Source organism: Muntiacus reevesi, chromosome 16 (genome assembly GCF_963930625.1).
Source record: "Muntiacus reevesi chromosome 16, mMunRee1.1, whole genome shotgun sequence".
NCBI classification, from domain to species: Eukaryota; Metazoa; Chordata; class Mammalia; order Artiodactyla; family Cervidae; genus Muntiacus; species Muntiacus reevesi.
In genome coordinates this window covers 54,949,425-54,970,538 of record NC_089264.1, presented here as the reverse complement: position 1 = coordinate 54,970,538, position 21,114 = coordinate 54,949,425, and the positions used below count along the sequence as shown (strand labels likewise).

The window sequence follows — 21,114 nt, the reverse complement described above, 5'->3', positions numbered from 1 at the left end:
GCCTTCTTGGTCAAGAAAACAGTTGCAGCCGTCTGTTGCCAAAGAAGGTTTAACTATAAATCATGTGAATGGTGGCTTTTTCACAGCTGTTTCTGCAGTTTTAGCATTAAATTTTGGTTAGTAATTTTGACAGAACCCTTAAGAAGCATACTATAGAAAGATGACTGTTTTCTTTTCTTTTCAAAATACAAAATAATCTCTTTGCTTTTTTTATGTATTTTTTGCTTTTATTTGTGAAAGTTGTCATAACACATAAAGGTAGAAAGGATAATATAATGACTCCTGAAAACACACCACTCAGCTTTCAGAGCTGTCAACATTGTACACCTCGTTTTGAGATGGGCTTTCAATGTAAACTTTTTCACAGAAGCAGGTATACACAATGAATTTGCATGTTCTGAAAAGACTATATGTTTATGCCAGTATCTGGTTTGGTGTGTGTGTGCGTCTGAAGCCACTCTTATTCAATTACAATTTTAAATCCTTTCTGGGGCAAAGCAGATTTTCCTTAAATAGAAAATAATCAATTGAATTATTTATTGAATACCTAATACATATGCAGCCTTGTGTGACCTTCTCTGAGGAAGTGACGCCAATAAATGCCAAGACAGAGTTCCTCAAAGAGGTGGAAAAATAGGGCATAAATCAAGTCATATTCCAGGCTCAGGAACAAACTGGTGAGGCCTTGACCTCGAGTAGAGTTTCCCAACATATCTTGTCCTCAAAGCCTGTTTCACAGTATTAAGCAATCTCTTGAGCCCCTGAGGAATTTAAAGATATCATTTCATCATTTGTGTGTGGCATACAAACAGTGTTGACCTATATTTTCTTTTATGTAATTCTATTTCATTAAAGATTTTACTGAAAAGTTTATTTCAAATAAATATAAAATATTCAGAAAATAAAATATTAATATTTAAAATCTCATACATAAAGATAAACATTTGCATTTTCCCATTTAATGAATAGTTTTACGCTACTAAAATTACTTTAACTGCATAAGAAAATGTATTTTATGACACATTTTTAAATGACACACTGGGTTTGGTATTAGGACTGAAAAAAGTGAAAAGTGAAAGTGAAGTCACTCACTTGTGACAGATTCTTTGTGACCCTGTGGACTGTAGCCCACCAGGCTCCTCCATCCATGGGATTTTCCAGGCAAGAGTACCGGAGTGGGTTGCCATTTGCTTCTCCAGGGGATCTTCCCGACCCATGGATCAAACTCAGATCTCCTGCATTGCAGGCAGAGTCTTCACCCTCTGAGCCACAAGGGAATCCCACTGAATATATACTCAAATGCAGAATAAAATTTAGATATTCATTATGGTTTTTCAAGGCTAGTACATCTATATCTTTTTGCATGGAATATGATATTGGGCATAACAAAGATGAACATTCTTTTATTTTTTTTATTTTTATTTTTTTTCTTTTAACATTCTTTTATTTTAAATGTCACATATTTAAGGATTTTAGAAAACACTGGTCTTTCATATATAATAGGATATAAGATTTCCTTTCAAAATAAACTGTTTTTTTCACTATTTTTTTTTCTGGCCAATTATCTTATGGAATTTCAGTTACCCAACCAGGGATTGAACCCCGGGCTATGGCAGTGAAAATACCAAATCTTAACCATTAGAACCCCAGGAGACTCCCCTCAAAATAAACATTTTTAAAGAAAAAATAATAATGCATGTGGTACTTGGGTATACAAATGAGCCAGCAAAAAGCCACCATGAAGTAATGCTTTGTGAAACACAAAGTTATGGCATCAAAAATGGATAAATATTAATATATTTATAATATTGCTTCTATAACATTTTGTCTGAATTCTTGAATTTTACTCTTAAAAAAGAACAAGTGTGCAAAAAGTAAGTTTATTGTTTTGTTCATAAGTAACTATATAAGAGGAATGGGTTGGGGCAACTTTTTAAAGTATTTTACAAATAACACAAAACTAGTAGGAACAGTCTTTATTCCCAATGTGTGAAAAGCCAAACTAGATACAATCATCAATGTTAATTTCTCGTTTAATATTTTTTAAAGCATCATTTGTTCTCCAAACACATCCTGATATGCTATAGATTAGGGTCTGTGTATAGAACTTAACAAGTCTGGTGAAAATCTCCTTGAGATGATTTTGTAAAACTGAGACAATTGTATGTCCCTCATACTGATTGTATTTCAAAGTTGCTGTTCTTTATGCTTCATATCTTTAACCCGTTGACAATTTATAGATTTAAGTCAGTGGCTTTCAAGGGAGCGAAGGGGGAGAAATTTTGCACCCCCCCTCAATTCCAGGGGACATTTGGCAATGTCTGGAGACAATTTTGGTTGTAACCCTGGGGACAAGCGTGCCACTGTCATCTAGGGGATAGAGGCCAGGAACGCTGCTGAACATCCTGCAAAGCGCAGGGCAGCTCGCGAGGAGGGAGAATTATTTGGTCCAATATGTCAACAGCACCCAGGTTAAGAAATCCTGGTACTATGTAAACAGTACACGTCTATGACAGATAACAACTTAAAGCCATGAAATGATCAGAATTGTCATAGAAGCTGGCAGTATTTAGAGGAGTAATAAACTGAAGGAGTTACCATCTTATGAGCAAACTCATATCCCCCACCTCCCTGAGTCTTTACTCAGAGGCTCTCAAATATTTCATTTTAAGGTAGGGGAGGGGAATAAGATTCATATATTTAAATTATTTTGCATATTTGTCGATTTACAGATAGAATAAAAACAGATACCATTACTGCCTTTATTAACATGAAAACCTGGCGTTTGGCTGCTCTGAGGCATGCATGCATAGGCCAAACAGGCTAGAACCTTGTCTCTGGGATTTTAAAACCTGATTTTGGGACAGAGAACTCTTTCCTTTACAAAGGAGAGTATGGGGCAAACCTACAAGAAGAAATGAACAAGACAGACTAAGATAAAGGGCTTCTGAGGGTGTCCTAGTTACTGGGTCCGTTCATCCCTGTGATTTGGTTACAGGAAATTGCTCATTTTTGCTTAAGTCAACTTGAGTTAGGTTTCTGTCTCTTGCAACCAAGAAACCTAACTTATAAAACACACCACTGAATAAATATAAGCAATATTTCAAGAAGTAGCTAGAATGCAATGAAATATGGATTTTTGAACTTGTGGTGGGTTCTTTGATTACAAGGTATAAGATAGAAATCCCAAGCCATTCATTCCACAATATTAATACCTAGCATGTACCTAATATTCTGTGTTAGGTACTGGAAACATAAAACACATCAAACAGTCTCTCCTTGCAAATAACTCTCAGGCCAGTCGAGGGAGATGGAAGAATACCAGATGGAAGGAGAGCTATGATAGAAGCAAGCAGTCTTACTACGGGAGCCCTCAGGAGGGGCACTGACTCTGTTGAGTCGAGAACTTAGAAGTGGAGACTGCCGAAATTGAGTCTTGAAGGACATTAGTTGGATAAAGCAGGGAGGAAGAAGCGTGTTCTAGCTGGATAGAGCGCTAGTAGCCTTAGCACGCACGCACGCACAGAGGCTGCCTGGAGAGGAATAGCAGCGTAAAATTAAGGCCCTCCTGGGTTCCGGGGTGGCTCAGACAGTAAAGGGTCTGCCCGTGATACGAGAGACCTGGGTTCGATCCCTGGGTCAGGAAGATCCCCCGGAGAAGGGAACGGCGACCCACTCCAGTATTCTTGCCTGGAGAATCCCATGGACAAAGGAGCCTGGGGTCACAAAGAGGCGGACACGACTGAGCGAGTTTCCCTTTCTCAGAGCACTCCTAGCAGAGCGTTACTATGGAGTAGAGTACTAGGGGTTAGCGTCTGTGGCCAGGAGGGAGGAAGTGGAGGCTGGGGTTGTGTCTTGAAGATCTTGTGAAGACTTGGGACTTCATTCCTAAAACTTTGGAAAGCCACTAATGGATTTTATGCAAAGGAGTGACATGATGCTCGGTAGAAATGTCACTCTGTAAACAGAGATGATAATAGGTACCTGGGAAGGTTACTGTAAAAATCATAGAAAATATTTAAAGCTGTGATTACAGTGCTTAGAGATGGTCAAGGCCAAAGAATGCACCCTCTTTCTGTCCAAATGTTAAAAACTCAGAGTGGAGCATCTATTAGTAGGTATCATTGTGGCAGATTTTTACCTGAGACTTAGTTTGCTCTAAGGTAATTCCCAGATATACAAAAAGTGAAATCTAGATTCCAGGTCAGTCTCAGGACTGGCTTGACCCTTCAGGCTTCCTGCAAACCCGAACATTTAAGACTAAGATGGTATTTTCAACATCATCCTGGAACTAGAAAGGCTACAAAGAGCCACTGTGAAATCTTTTCAGTATCTGAGGATTGGGGAATAAAGTGGTCTATAAATGACCTATGAATTTAGTTTTATATTAGGTTTTTTTTTAACTCAATAAATGTTCTTGGACAAAAAACTAAGCCTAAAGAAATGCTTCTTGTGGGTCACAAGTTGGCATAATAAGGGAGAAATACTTTGTTGCAACATAAAATATCAAATGAATCTTTTCTATGTTAAAGGAAGGCCAGAGAGGGGGTAAATGAGAAAATCTAGTTCACCCTGGGCTGCCAAAGTATTGCAAGATTTCTCTCTGGTGCTATAAGTCACTGGGTTATGCAGCACATTTCACTTTCTGACTGATTACAAGGGACCCCTCATGCTCCTTATGTCGGTCAGTGATTTAGAAACTTAAAGGGATGAAAGTAATTATTTGGAAAATAATAAAAATGTAAGCCTTTGATTTTAAACAATAAATTTTATCTAATTTTATGTTAAAGACAGAGTTTATCTCAAATTAGAGGAAAATGAAAAATATCTGAAAATATAGCTTTGATAGAATAAGTTTGGAAACAGTATCTATTTGTTAATTAAAACTTTTTTTCTGTGTTTTTTACTAGATAGTTTTTAGGGCTTTAAATTAACCACTGAAACATATTCTTCATGATAATTCTAATTGTTAACATTTTTCCAGGTGACCAAAAACTTTTAACAATTTAGAATATTTTTCTTTATAAAAAGGTTAAATAAGCGTATATGCACATGTGTATATTTGCATAGAAACTTTATGAAGACTATATGAGATACTACTAATAGTAGTTTCCTTGAGTTTGGGATTATCAGGTGCAGAGGGAGGGATAAATTTAACTTTTTCACTTTATATCTCAATTTACACGAGCATGTATTATTTTAATAATTTAAATAACTAAATAAAAGAAATATTTTTCTAAAATATATATATGCATAATCTTCATAGTTAGTAGCTGTATGCTTTCTCCCCTTTGAGGCCTATTTGCCAAATCACAGTATATCTATATATTAATATTTGTTCTGTACACAAGTACAGTCAAAGATACGTAAATGACCTTGAGATTGTAATGCAATCTGTTAACTGAACTCCAAGGGCAGGTGTGACTGAAACAGTGCAATGCACATGTATAATAATCCAAAAAGTTCAAAAAGGAAAGAAGGGTTAACAGGTATTTTTGTATGTGCAAATTTAGACATAGAGTAATTTTATGTTCCTATACATTTTTCTGTTTCTATATATTTAATATTTGATTATTAAAACATCAAATTACTTCTCCTAGCACATTATTAAACCCTACTAGTAAAGCTTTTTTCATTTTCAAAATGTGGCAGGTGTCCAGAGTAACTTATTTTTTCCAAGTAAACTAGATTAAAAAGTGAAACCTGATTTTAGATATTAGCCTCAATGTAAGACAAAAATCTCTTGAAAATTCCTGAAAGATTGCTCTTCTAAAAATATTCTTAATATAGATATTCTGTGTTTAATAATGTTGTAATTTATAAATTCCATGGTCACAACAGCTGATTTTACTCTGTAACCTTGGGCAACTTATTTAATCCCATTAAGCTTCAGTTTCCTCATCTTTAAAATGGGGATAATAAAGGACCTAGTTCATAAGGTTATTATGAGGATTAAATATGATAATACATATAATATGCTTAATATAATTTGTGGTAAATAATAACTTCTCAATAAATATTAGCTATTATTTTCCTTACATTTCACTATTCTTTTAATCATTTTAGCATTTCCCAACATAAACTCTAGGTTTTGAAATATACTCCTTTAAAACACCTAGTAGAGCATTTTCTTTCCAGTTGTTATATTACTAGTTTAATTTTAACTCCTAGAACAAATAGTCTCATCTTTTCTGCCATGTAACACAAAATCAACTGTGAAATACATTTATTTCAATTCCTGCATTTAATATGTATCATCAGTTAGCTAACATTTATCCACCTCATTATTGCTAAGTATCACTAAGAATAGCAATATCAACAACAAATATATGTTTGGAATGGTCATGCCTTGACCTTAAGTTCTGAATTGGTTGCGTATGATCAGAAAAAGGATCTCAGCAATTACATTTTGAAGGACTGGTTTTCCACAGGATGAAAGTAAACTCATATTCTCACTTTCTGATGTATAGCTGTAGGTTTTAAAATAGTTAATTTAAAAAGTGCAATATTTAGGGAAAATAATTGGTTTAATACAGTAATGGCAGCTTAGGTAAATAAAACAAGCACTACCTTAAGTATGAAATCTGAGGACAGAACTTGTGAATTAGACTAAAATTAGTTGAGCTGATTTCAGTAAAAAGTTATTTAAATGGAACATACATTTTTATAGTTTCTTTTAAACTCCTGCTCTTTACATTCTGAAAGAATACTGTGAAGTCAGCTGTACAGTACCTTGATCAGGTTGTGTCCCACGCTGTACACAGCTGCTAAATTTCCCTTCTCTCCAGGAGCATGGATACCCGTCCCATACCCATGCCAAGCGACCAGATATGGGTTGTGAATTGTAATCCAATATTTGACACGGTCCCCAAACGTCTGGAAACAGTATGTGGCATAGTCATTGAAGAAATCTATCATGGTTTCGTTTTTCCACCCCCCATATTTTTCCTGGAGCGCCAAAGGCAAATCCCAATGGTATAAAGTAACTATAGGTTCAATGTTTCTAAGTGCCAGAGCATTGAGAAGAGTATCATAATATTGGAGACCTTTTGCGTTGACAGCTGATACTATTCCACCCGGGAAAAGCCTTGGCCAGGAAATTGAAAATTGATAGAAAGAAACGCCTATAAAATCCAGGGCTGATAAGTCCTTTTCCAGAAAAATGTAACTGTCACTGGAACTACTCGTGCTGTTGACATTTTTAAGGTGTGTATGGATGAAGTGATCCCATATAGAAGGTCCTTTTCCGTCTGCCTTCCAATTTCCTTCCACTTGAAATGCTCCAGTCCCAACGCCCCAGAAAAAGTTTTTAGGAAAAGTGTCATAGAGAAACAGCTGACTTTCATTTACCGGACTGAAATTAGGATTTTTAGACCATGTAGCTCTTCCGTCTCCAGAGAATCCAGTCACAGCTCGTAGGATAATAAACACTGACAGGATGACAGATCTTTGCAGTCCCCCGCTGGACATTGTTTTCCTATAGCGTATGTTTCTTTCATCGGTGCTGAAGGAAATCCATTCATTCCCTGGAGATCATGCCGCACAGCCTGGCTTCATTTGCCACTAGCTGCTCGACTGTCTTATCAACGCTTCAGTAAAAAAGCTTGTGATTGTAAAGCTCTGTCAATGATTAGCTTGAACTGGGAGACTTGGGATGGGTCAGGGAGAGCAACGTAATTTGAGGGAGGTGGCTCTGTTGCACTCACCAGCATGTTGCCTTCTCTCTCATTATTGGAAAAATTATGTGGAAATGCATCAGTGACAGATAGTTCGAATGTGTAACCTATATATAAACAGGGAAGAAAATGCCATAGTTTCTTTGTTGCCTTTCACAGTGGTGCAAATCTTTTCTGGATGTTTTGGACATTATTGAGTAAAGTGTATACTTTTTCTATTTTTGTAGACTTTGGTAATTTTATGTTTCACATTTCAGAAAAAGCAATTTTATGGACAAATAAATAGCATTCCTATATGCCAATAATAAAGAATTAGAGAACATAAGATATTATACTTCCACGAAAATTATAACCCATTTAAGAGTAATCTTATCAAATACTGTTTATTTTAAGAAAATTTAAAAAATGTATTTACAAATTAAAAAATGAAGGAAGAAATATACAGCACTTTCTGGGTGGAAACATTGACTAATTTCCAACTTAATTTATTCATTTAATGCACTTTTAACCAAAGTCCTCTGATCCCAAATTTTAGTTCAATAAAATTATTGTGGAAATTCACTTAATAAATACACAATAATTACCAAAAAAAAGAAACTGAAAAAGAAAATAGTGACACTGTGTACTAACTACCTTTGGATATGAAGACATAAAGAAAAATTTAAAGAGCGTTGTCTGGAATAAGAATAAATAGAAATAAGTATTTTACAGACCCTACCGCCTCCCAATGACCTTGGCTATGTGGTCATTGGTTAAAATGTTAAAAACCTGAAGTATCACATACTAGTGAGGGGCAGAGTGGTTGATGGCTTGGCCTCTGCAGTTAGACTGCCTGAGTTTAACAGTTGTGTGGCAGAGGGCAAGCCCTTTCAGCTCTCTGCACCTCAGCTTCTTTTCGTGTATGAGAAGGCGTAATAATGGTATCAGCTGCCTGAATAATTGTGGGATAATACATGTAAAGCACTTTGAATACACACTGGCACGTACTAAGGGCTCAGTGAACATCACTCTTATTTCCATTGAAAAGTGATGATTATTCAGAAAGTGGCGCTAGGATTTAGCCTAGAAGACACTAAATTCTGGCTCCTGCCTACATGTTTAGCTCCATTTCTCATCCATTAACCGCATGCAACCCCCTTCCCTGCAGCTGTAGCAGCCCCTGATGGGCTGTGCACACATCCATGCCCGCACCCCTGGGCCTTGGTCTGCATGCTGTCTGCATAGACGTGCTCTCTGCATAGACTTCACTTAGCTGTTATCTACCTGTTCTTCAAAACTGCAGTACCTCTTCTGGAAAGCCTTTCTGACTCCCCCAATGGATTTTATTTTTTTTAATTATTTTGTCTGTTAATTTATTTCTGGCAATGCTGGGTCTTTGCCATTGCTGGGGCTTTTCTCTCGCTGTGGCGAGCAGGGGCTACTCTCTGGCTGCAGCACACGGCCTTCTCGCCGCAGGAGCTTCTCCTGGTGCGGACCCCAGGCTCTCCGGTGCGCGGGCTTCAGAAGCTGGGGCGCTCGGGGTCCCGAGCACAGGCTCGTAGTCGTGGTGCACAGGTGTCTTTGCTCTGCAGCATGTGGGATCTTCCCAGATCAGGGGTTGAATCTGTACCCACCTGCATTGGCAGGTGGACTCGTCACCTCCTGAATTTATTTATTTTTAAATTTAGATTTTAAGAAGATTTTCGTTTATCGGCCCTCTCCTGAAAAAAATCTTCAGTCACCGCAGATAAAGTCCCTCCATCTGCAGAATCTGCTCCACCTGTTGTCCAGTCTCCACCTTGCTTTTTGCCGGTGTCACCACTGGCCTTACATTCCCCTGACTTCATTCTGCACCTGCATTCTTTTGGCTGTTTTCTTGAGATATGCTTCTTTTCATACAGGCCACATCTTGCAAGTCTGTGTCCGGGTTCATTTTGGGGATGTAATCTAAGGAATTGTAAATCAGCTGTCTTGTCACCACAAAATGGGTTCTTAATCCAAATACCAAGATGACATCTGGTGTGGTGTTGTACATTTTAGCTACTTTTTCCTGACCTTCTGTCTTAGGCACTGCTGTGGCCCCAGGGTGAAGGACATCAGTGACCATTTGTTCCTACTGAGGCAGTGGTTTGGTCATGAACTTCCTGGTCCAGATGGTTACAGTGACATTCATGATGGCAGTTGATCCTCAGGCAGGTCAGGAGGAAAAATAGCCAGTGTGATTTGATTTAAATGAACATTCTCTCTGTTCCCATGGCAGCCCATGTTTTCACTGATACGACACTTAACATATACTACATTTATCTATATCTTTTGTTTGACTGTAATCTCTGTCTTTTAAAAACAAGGGCCATTACTGTTTGGTTCCCTATTGAATATCTGGGGCCTAAACTTGTGTTGAATGAAGGAATGTAGCAATGATATACTATGCATACCTCTATCACTGCATTTATCATATAATCCCAGAACTGTTTGTCTCTGTTATTAGACTGTAAGAATATCTCTTATTTAAATTTTTATCCTCACTTATCAGAGTAAATGCTTAATCATTGTCTGTTAAATGAATGGAGTTGATGCCATTAGTTCCCTATTTTAAAATTAAAATTTCATAGGTCTATTGAGACAAAATTGACATATAGGGCTTCCCATATGGCGCAGTGGTAAAGAATCCACCTGCCAATGCAAGAGACGCAGGAGATGCAGGTTTGATCCCTGGGTCTGGAAGGTCCCCTGGAGTAGGAAATGGCAACCCACTCCTGTATTCTTGCCTGGGAAGTTCCATGGACAGAGGAGCCTGGTGGGATACAGTTCAAAGGGTTGCCAAGAGTCAGATATGACTGAGCAACGGAGCACATACGCACACAATTGATATATAGCATTGTTTTAGTTTAAGGTGTACAAATAATGATTTTATATATGTATGTATTATGAAATGATTAATAAAAATAAAAATTTTAATGTAATAATTTAGAACCTCATAAATATATTTCAAAAATATACAGCCATAGAAATTTAAGATGGTAAATTTTACGTTATGTGTATTCTACCACAATAAAAAATATATATACATAGGGAATTTCCTGGCAGTCTAGTGGTTACGACTCTGTACTTTCATTGCTGAGGGCTCAGGTTCAATCCTTGGTCATGGAACTAAGATCCCATAAGCCACATGGTGCCACAGAAATCTGGAAGGAAACAGAAGCAAATATGAAATTACATAAAAAATGGTTTATAGGATGATATATATTTGAGCATACATAATTTATAATTAAAATATTTGAAAAAATAAAAAATTGAAAAGCTAATAGCAAACTTGAAAAATGAGCAAATCTAGAAAGCTAATGGCCAACTTTTTATTATATAAGTTGCAAATCAATAAGAAAAATACTCTAAATCAAATAAATGGGTAAACTACATGAATAAAAAATATACAAGAGAGAAAAAAATATATATATACAAGAGAGGAAATGGTAACTGTGCAGCTAATGAAAAAATTTAAATGACTGGTAATTAAAAGCACTTACAAAAATTACTATACAGCATTTTCTTCTATAAAATTACCAAAAATATACGTAATAATAAAAATCAATGTTAATGAGGTTGTTAAGACATTGCTGATTAGAATATAAATTTGCACAATACTCATGGAAAGCAATTTTTTAATATATCATGAATCTTAGATTTTATCCTGTCTTTTAATCTAGTGATCTCTGAAGTATATTATAATAAATTAATTTAAAATATATAAAATGCTGTGTATGCAAATATTTTTATAGCGGCATTATTTATTACAGAGAGAAATTAGAAATAACTTAAAGATTCATTCATAGGGGAATAATTATCTAAAGCATGAAATGTCCATTTGATGAAATGTTGTAGCATCATTAACATTTTTAAAGAATATATAGTAACATTAAAATATTGAAGATAAAAAAACTGAAAAAAATCCAGACAATAAATTGAATAATCAGTATGATTATAATGATGTAATAAAAACTATAACCAATACTGAAAAAAACAAAAAACAAAAAACTATAACCAATACTGAGAATTATTAGAAAATACCCAGATTTTTTACTTCCCTGGTTCATTGGTAATAGATCTGCCTGCAGTGCAGGAGACATGGGTTCGATCCTTGGATCAGAAAGATCTTCTGGAGAAGGAAATGGCAACCCACTCTGGTACTCTTGCCTGGGAAATCCCATGGACAGAGGAGTGTGGTGGGCTGCAGTCCACGGGGTCGCAAGAGTTGGACATGACTTAGCAACTAAACAACAATAACAACAACCCATAATTTTTACCATGTTGCATTCGGTAATATATCATATCATGTCACACTATTTCTTAGTATTTCAAATTAAAAATTTGTGTCCACACAAAAACATGCACATAAATGTTTATAGAAGCTTTATCCATAATTGCCCAAAATTGAAAGCAATGTCATTCAATAGGTAATGGGTAAGCAAAGTTGTAAATGGAATATTATTCAGTGACAAGAAATGAGCTATCAAGCCAGGAAAAGACATAGAGGAGCCTTAAATGTACATTACTAAGTGAAAGGAATGAATCTGAAATGGCTACAAACTGTATGATTCAAACTATATGATAAGCTGTAAAAAGATTATTGGTTGCCAGGTACTGGGGAGAGGAAGGCATGAATAGGTGGATTGCAGGGGATTTTTTAGGGCAGTGAAATAAATATTCTGTAGGCTCCTGTAATGTTGAGCCCATTAACCAAAACCTATAGAATGTACAACATAAAGGGTGAATCTTAATATAAACTATAAACTTTAGTTAGTAATAATATATCAATATTAGATTATCAGTTATAATAAATATATCACACTAATGCAAGATGTTAAATGTGGGGAAAATGTGGGGGAAGGGAGTGAAAGAATTTATGGAAACTTTGTAACTATAATTGCTCAAGAAAAAGTATTAATTAAAAAATAGTTTGTTGACAAAGACTAGGTTTTGAGATGTATACTGAGAATTTTTAAGTTAATTTGTTAAATTAACTATAGTTGATTTATAATATTGTATTAGTTTTAGGTATACAGCTTCAGATTCTTTTCATTGCAGATTATTAGAATATATTGAATATAGTTTCCTGTGCTAAAATGTAAATCTTTGTTGTTTACCTATTTATATATAGTGGTATACAGTGGTATGTATCCCACCCCTTTTCCCTTCGGTAACCATAGGTTTGTTTTCTATGCCTCTGGGTCTATTTCTGCTTTGTAAATAAACTCATTGTGTCATATTTTAGATTCCACAAGTAAGTGATAGCATGGGTATTTGTCTTTCTGACCTACTTCACTTAGCATGATAATCTCTAGGTCCTCCTGTGTTCCTGAAAATGGTAATATTTCATTCCTTTCTATGGCTGAGTAATATTCCACTATATTACTCATTCAGTTCAGTAGAGTCGCTCAGTCATGCCAACTCTTTGTGACCCCATTGACTGCAGCACATCAGGCTTCCCTGTCCATCACCAACACCCAGAGCTTGCTCAAATTCATGTCCATTGAGTCAGTGATGCCATCCAACCATCTCATCCTCTATCATCCCCTTCTCCTCCTGTCTTCAATCTTTCCCAGCATCAGGGTCTTTTCCAATGAGTCAGTTCTTCACATCAAGTGGCCAAAGTATTGGAGCTTCAGCATCAGTCCTTCCGATGAATATTCAGGACTGATTTCCTTTAGGATGGACTGGTTTGATCTCCTCTCAGTCCAAGGGACTCTCATGAGTCTTCTCCAACACCACAGTTCAAAAGCATCAGTTCTTTGGTGCTCAGCTTTCTTTATTGTCCAAATCTCACATCCATATATGACAACTGGAAAAAAAACTTAACTTTGACTAGATGGACCTTTGTTGACAAAGTAATGTCTCTGCCTTGTAATATGCTATCTAGACTGGTCATAGCTTTTCTTGCAAGGAGCAAGTGTCTTTTAATTTCATGGCTGCAGCCACAATCTGAAGTGATTTTGGAGCCCAAGAAAATAAAGTCTTTCACTGTTTCCAGTTTTTCCCCATCTATTTGCCATGAATCTTTGTTTTTTGAATGATGAGTTTTAAGCCAGCTTTTTCACTCTTCTCTTTCACTTTCATATTACTCATATTTATATATACACACATATATATGCGTGTGTGTGTGTGTGTGTGTGTGTATATATATATATATATATATGTATATACCCCACATCTTCCTTATCCATTTATCTGTTAATGGGCGCTTAGATTGCTTTCATGTCTTGGCATTTTTTTTTAAAGAATAAAAGGGAAAAATAGATGAAGAAATTTTATGATGACAATGACTCAATACTGAGACAAAAATTTCCAAATATACACAAAAATAGATTATGAATTTATGAAGTATTTTTCATGGCTTAGTGAATCAAGACTAGGAGCTTCTTTTTTTGTAAACAACAATCAAATATTTTTTGAATACTTTACTCATAAAAGGATCCATCTTAGGTCCTAGGAGAGGACTATATACATCCCTGCCCTCAAAGAGTTTACAGTTTAGTCAAGGAAAAAAAGAATAAAAAACATAAAATGTCTAAGAATTTAGATAGTGTCTGCCAAGTACCAGGTGAGTGGGGCAGATCTATACACTCTAGGAATTCTACATTCAAAACACCACTTCATAATGCTTTGTACAAATGACAGAATTTTATAGTTGAATGGGTCTTTAGAGATCATCTGGGTCAACCCTTTATTTTATAGATGAGGGCTTTGAGATATTAGAAGCCAGAATTCATCATTTAGTCATTTGTCTATTCATTCAACAAATCTTTATTGAGTATCTCCTATGGTCAAGCACTTTGCTGGAGGTTGGAATTTAAAACCGAAGATGTCACAGCGTTCACTGATTCAATTCACAGATTCAAATCTTATAGAAACACATCTGTGCTCACTCAGTTGTGTCTGACTCTTTGCGGTCCCATGGACTATTGCCCGCCAGGCTCCTCTGTCCATGGAATTTTCCAGGCAAGAATACTTGAGTGGTGTGCCATTTCCTACTCCAAGGGATCATCCTGACCCAGGGATCAAATCCACATGTCTTGCATCTGCTGCATTGGCAGGTGGCTTCTTCACCACTAGGGCCACTTGGGAAGCGTAGAAGCACATAGGAGTCATATGTAATCCAGCATTGTGAATCTGTGTGTGTGTGTGCGTGTGTATGCATGTAAGTGGAAGGCTGAGTGGAGATGCCTGAAAACTCTTAATTTTTTCTTAAAAAATGAAGAATGAATGACAAGATTTAGCCAGAAGGCAGAAGGGAGGAGGAAGAAAAGCTATCCCATGTAGATGGAGTAGCATATTTAAAGTCCCAGGAATGGAAACATTTGGCAAGTCTTTTAGGACACCCGGGTCCTAAGAGTTAGAGGGAGATGGCAAGAAATGATTTGCAGAAATTGGCAGGGACTAGGTGATGAAGAAATTCATGACCCATGTTGCTGGAATTTGGGCTTTACCTTGAAAGAAATAGGGAGCCATTGCAAATATTTTAAGCAAGTATGTAAGGTAGGTAATGGTGTATAAACAGACCCAGAAATACAAAGTTAGGGCCCACACAGAAGATCATCCGCCACACATTTGTCTGAAGAAGGAGTACCAAGTTGTCAGATGGCTCTTCCTTACGGTGATTCAGAGCTCCAGACCGCTTATGTGTGTGGTCAGTTGCCCCTCAGGCCTCGCGGGGGCCTCACCCACTGCACTCCGTTGGTGAAAGTGGAAACCTTACAAGCTTTGGCCTGGAAGTGATGTACATAGTTTCTAATACATTCCAGTGAGAAAACTAGTCCTGTGGCCACTTCTAGAGGCAGGGTGAATGGGCAATATTCCCTGGTGCTCTTGCATGCTCAGTCACGTCCGATTCTTTGTGACCCCATGGACTGTAGCCCGCCAGGCTCCTCTGTCTATGGAATTTTCCGGACAAGGATCCTGGAGTGGTTTGCCATTTCCGACTTCAGGGGATCTTCCCAACCCAGAACCGAACCTGTGTCTTTTGCATCTCCAGCATTGGCAGGCAGATTCTTTACCTCTGCACCATTCCGTCCCTACTCTATACTCTCTACTCAATGCTGTGGATGGGAGAGCACGTTTTGGTACTTAGCCAGCATCCTCTGCCACAGGGAGGGTCCTGATCAGATCTTCACTCTAGGAGAATCACTCTGGCAGGGAGTGGATAATACTGGACGCAGGGAGATTGGTTAAAAGGCTCGTCTGTTCATCTGAAAAATGATCTGGCTTGAACAAAATGTAGTATGTAGCAGGGTAAGATGGAGAGAAAGAGACAAGTTAAAGGACTAGTTAGAAGATGATACCAACAGGCCTTGATAATCAATTGGATGTTGAGACGGAATTTAGAAGAGAAAGGAGCCCGTGGTGACCCAGGTTTCTGACTTGGGCATCTGGGTGAAATCGAGAACACAGGACTTTGAAAAGAAGATGGAGTTCTTGATGTTTTGAGTTTGAGGTATGAGATATCTGGTGTGCGGTTAGCTATTTGAGACTAAAGTTTGAGGAAAGATCTTTTTCTGAAAGTATAAGTGTGGGCCCTAGCAGTATGTAAACATTAGTTGAAACTTTAGAAATAAATGGAGATGCATCACACAAGAAGTGAAAAAGTAGTTTTTCTCAAATCTTTAAAAACATTTTTATTGTGATGAAATATACATGGAATTTACCATTTAACTGTTTTTAGGTGTACAGTTCAGTGGCATTAAGTACATTCATATTGTTGTGCCACCACCACCATCCATCTCCAGAAGCCTTTCATCTCTCCAAATTGAAACTCTGTACCCATTAAACAACGACTCCTCATTTCCCCCTTTCCTCAGCCCCTAGCAATCACCAATCTACTTTCTGCATCTATATGAATTTGACTTCTCCAGATACTTAATATAAATAAAATCATACAATACTTGTTCTGTTGTGTTTGGCTTACCTCACTTAGCATTATGTTTTCATCCATTTGTAGCATGTGTTGGATCTTAATTCCCTTCTGAAAGTGAAAGTGAAAGTTGCTCAGTCCTGTCCGACTCTTTGCGACCCCATAGGCTGTCCATGAAATTCTCCAGGCCAGAATACTGGAGTGGGTAGCCTTTCCCTTCTCCAGGGGATCTTCCCACCCAGGGATCCAACCCAGGTCTCCCACATTGTAGGAGGATTCTGTACCAGCTGAGCCACAAGGGAAGCCCAAGAACACTGGAGTGGGTAACCTACCCCTTCTCTGGGGGATCTTCCCAACCCAGGAATCGAACCAGGGTCTCCCACATTGCAGGCAGATTCTTTACCAACTGAGCTATCAGGGAAGCCCTAATTCCCTTCTGAGGTCGAATAATATTCCATTGCATGGCTATATCACATTTTATCCATTCATTCATTGATGAACATTGGGTTGTTTCTACCTTTTGACTGTTGTGAATAATGCCGCTGTGAACAGCATTATTCCCCTGGTGGTCCAGAGGCTGACTCTGGGCTCCCAGTGCTGGGGGCCTGGGTTCAATCCCTGGTCAGGGAACTGAATCCCACATGCCACACAAAGAATTTGTGTGCTGCAACCAAAAAGATCCTGTGTGCTGCAACTAAGACCCAGCAAGCTAAATAAATAGATATTTAAAATAAATAAATAAATAAATTTATTAGAGTCCCTGCTTTCAATTCTTTGGAGTATACACCCAAAAGTAGAACTTCTGGATCACATGGCCCTGCTATGTTAAAGTTTTTGAGGGATTTCCATACTGTTTGCCACATTCTCAATTTTTGCTGCTCATCAAACTCACCTCTTGAGTTTTAAAAAATACATGTGCTCAGTCTCCATCCCCTGGAGACTGATTCAGTATATCTGAACAGACAGCTGAGTTCTGTTTCTTTTTAGAATTCATATTCTTTAAGATACTAGAAACAAATTAATAAGATTAGTTTTAAAAGAGTAAGAATAAAAGAATATGGAGCAAAAAGTTGAAGTCCTCGCTGTTAGTATTTGGAGTGTCTCCTTATACACACACACACACACATACACATACACACACACACACACGATCCTGGCAGGCTACAGTCCATAGGGTCACAAAGAGTCAGACACAACTGAAGTGACTTAGCATGCATGCACTCTAATTATATAAAGCATTAAATCCCTTGCCTGATATATATGTTGCAAATACTTTATCCCAACAATTTCTCTCTTAACTCTTTTAAAAAACAACTTTATTGAGATATAATCCCCATACCATGCAATCATCCACTAAAGATGTACAGCTCAATAGTTTTTAGTGTATTCAGAGTTGGGCAACCATCTCCACAATTTCAGAATATTACTGAACTCTGCTTTAATATAGTTACATGTGAAAATGTTTTTCATTTTCTATAATCAAATTGTTAATTTCCTTTTGGGTTTCTGGGCTAGGGAAGCAGTCCCCATTCCAAAATTATAAAGGTATTTTCATATATTTTTAGTACTTTTGTAGTTTTGCTTTTCATGTGTGATTTTCTTAAAGTTAATTTTTATTTTTATGAACTGACTCATTTGAAAAAACCATGATGCTGGGAAAGATTGAAGGTGGGAGGAGAAGGGGATGACAGAGGATGAGATGGTTGGATGGCATCATCGACTCAATGGACATAAATTTGAGTAAACTCCGGGAGTTGATGATAGGGAGGCCTGGTGTGCTGCAGTCCATGGGGTCGCGAAGAGTCAGACACGACTGAGCGGCTGAACTGCACTGCACTACTCCCCTCTTCCTTCCCCTACTTTCAACTCTGTAGCTGTTCTTCTAGAATTTGTATATTTCCACATTTGAACTTTGCATAATAGGTACTGTTGTTATTCTTCAGTTCATTAATTTTAGACTATTGATACCCTTCCACGGTAGATAAAGATTTTGGTTTCTTTTGTCACCATTTTTTGTTGGTTAAAAACTTTACTTTTTGGTTAAATTGATATTTAGAGTTTACATTATTTTTTACACAAATATTATTCATTGCTGAGTATTGTAGTATACGATGATTATGTTCTCTCTCTTCCTTTTTGTTTTTCTTACAGTTTAATAATTGCCTTAGTTGCTTAGTTGCCAACTTGCTTAGTTGTCTGTAGCTGTTGTCAAATTCCCACACCTACCAATAGCTCTTAGTACAAGCCGATCTCTATTATTAGTTTCAGTCTTTTTTCTCAGATTGCTCCTCCTGGAGACCTTTGTTGCCCTCCATCTGCTGATGCTCTGGGCCTGTGCCATTCTGCCTATTTGTCGTTTTGGGACTTCCCTTTGCTGACAACTTAGGAATTCCTTTACCTTTTCATGGTTTCAATTCCATTATGTGAATCTCGCTCTTTCATTTCTCCTGGTTTATTCCCTCCTGTCATGGAGGGATGCCCCAGTAGCTTTGTTCAGAGGGCACAGTGATGACAGCCCTAGCTCTGCCTGTCTCCTGGGTGACAACCTGCACTCCGGACTGCGTGCCCCCTCGCTACACCTGGGGCATAGCTGCCCCCTGGGGGATCCTCTCTCTTTTTTTTCCATGCAAATGGTGGGATGCCATCAGTTGAGACGCAGGTTTATGAGGGAAGATCAGGAGTTTAGTTTTGGGCAGATTAACTTTGATATATTTGATACTGGAGATGTGAAGTTGGAGAATGGATATATAATCTGAAGTTTATAGGAAAACTCAGCAGCTGATAGAAAATTGGAAATGTCAGTATTCATGTAGTATGTTAGGCTATGAGATTGGATGAAATTACCAGGCAGTGTGTGAGTGCAGAAGCAAGCCCTAGAGCAATCAAATATTAAAAGACAGGAAAATTAGGAGCAATGAATGCAAGAATCTGAGGGGTGGCTGTTGAGGAAGGAAGAAAACCAGGAGACCAGATGTCCTTGAAACCAAGTGAAGGAAGTGTTTCATCAAGAAATTATTCTCATGAAGAAATGCTTTGATGAAATCATAGAGATTTAAGATATAAGGTTATCAATAATTTATTAATTATACCCTCAAGTTTTTTTGAAACAGAGGATGCTTCTTAAAAATTTTATTAAGTTTCATAGCCAAGTTCAGTCAGTCAGTTCAGTCTCTCATTCGTGTCCAACTCTTTGCGACCCCATGAATCGCAGCACGCCAGGCCTCCCTGTCCATCACCAACTCCCAGAGTTTACTCAAACTCAGGTCCATCGAGTCGGTGATGCCATCCAACCATCTCATCCTCTGTCATCCCCTTCTCCTCCTGCCCCCAATCCCTCCCAGCATCAGGGTCTTTTCCAATGAGTCAGCTCTTCACATCAGGTGGCCAAAGTATTGGAGTTTCAGCTTCAGCATCAGTCCCTCCAATGAACACCCAGGACTGATCTCCTTTAGGATGGACTGGTTGGATCTCCTTGCAGTCCAAGGGACTCTAAAGAGTCTTCTCCAACACCACAGTTCAAAAGCATCAATTCTTCGGCACTTAGCTTTCTTCACAGTCCCATTCTCACATCCACACATGACCACTGGAAAAACTATAGCCTTGACTAGCCATGTTACTTGGACATAAATACCAATTTTCTGATTTCTTTGTTGTGACTATTTCTTTCATCCCAAGTCTAAAGACATATTAGACTTAACATGTTCAAAAAACAAACTCTTGCTTCCTATCTTCAACAGTTCTGTGTGTTTAACAGTACAACTATTCACCTTAGGGTCTTCTTTTTTTATTTTTTGGGGGGTCTTCTTTTTTTAATTTAAAAACTTATAGGGAAGTGGCTAAAAGAGTACAGAGAGTTCACACACATCTTTCACTCAGTTCTGTTTCATGTTAACTTACATAATCACTTGCAAATGATCAAAATGGGGATACTGTGCTATGTTGCTATTTACTAAAGTACATATCTTATTCAGATTTAGCTGATTTCCTTCTAATCTCCTTTTCGTCCATTATTCCACATTGCGTTTATTTACTGTGTATTTTTAGTCCTCTCCAATCTGTGACAGTTTCTCCATCTTTGTTTGTCTTTCATGACCTTGACACTCTTGCTGAATCCTGGTTAGTTAACTTATAGAAGGTCTTTCAGTTTTGGTCTGTTTGATATTTTCTCATGGTCAGATTTAGATTATGCACACAGGTAGAAGAAGGTAAAAGAGGTGAAATTCAACTTTAGTAATGGGTTTCAACATATGGTAATGTTAGGTTTTGCAAATCATATTTTTAGATCAAGCTGAACATCTTCTGAAAAATGTCTAGGAAATCCCAGGTGTTAGAGATATGCCATGTAGTGCTAATTCCAGAGCTAATGATAATATTTATATAAAGATATCAAACCAGGTATAATACTTAAAAACATAGAGTACAAAGCACTTGACTTTCTCTAAAGCAAGGTTAACTCTATAGGAACTAGCAGTTTAAACAGATATCTTGAAATTTTGTTTATATCCCTTCTGTGGCAATGAATCAGACTTCATCTGACTAAGATTTTGCTGTATATTT

The 21,114-nt window shown here is 37.5% G+C and overlaps 1 protein-coding gene across 1 annotated transcript in view; it reads right to left on the bottom strand.

The window, feature by feature from the left end:
* Nucleotides 1–7,557, bottom strand: part of KLB (klotho beta) — a 30,700-nt gene extending 23,143 nt beyond the window's left edge. The window contains 1 exon segment of the mRNA XM_065907348.1: nt 6,733–7,557. Coding sequence (XP_065763420.1) covers nt 6,733–7,557 — 825 coding nt within the window.
* Nucleotides 7,558–21,114: the final 13,557 nt, after the last annotated feature.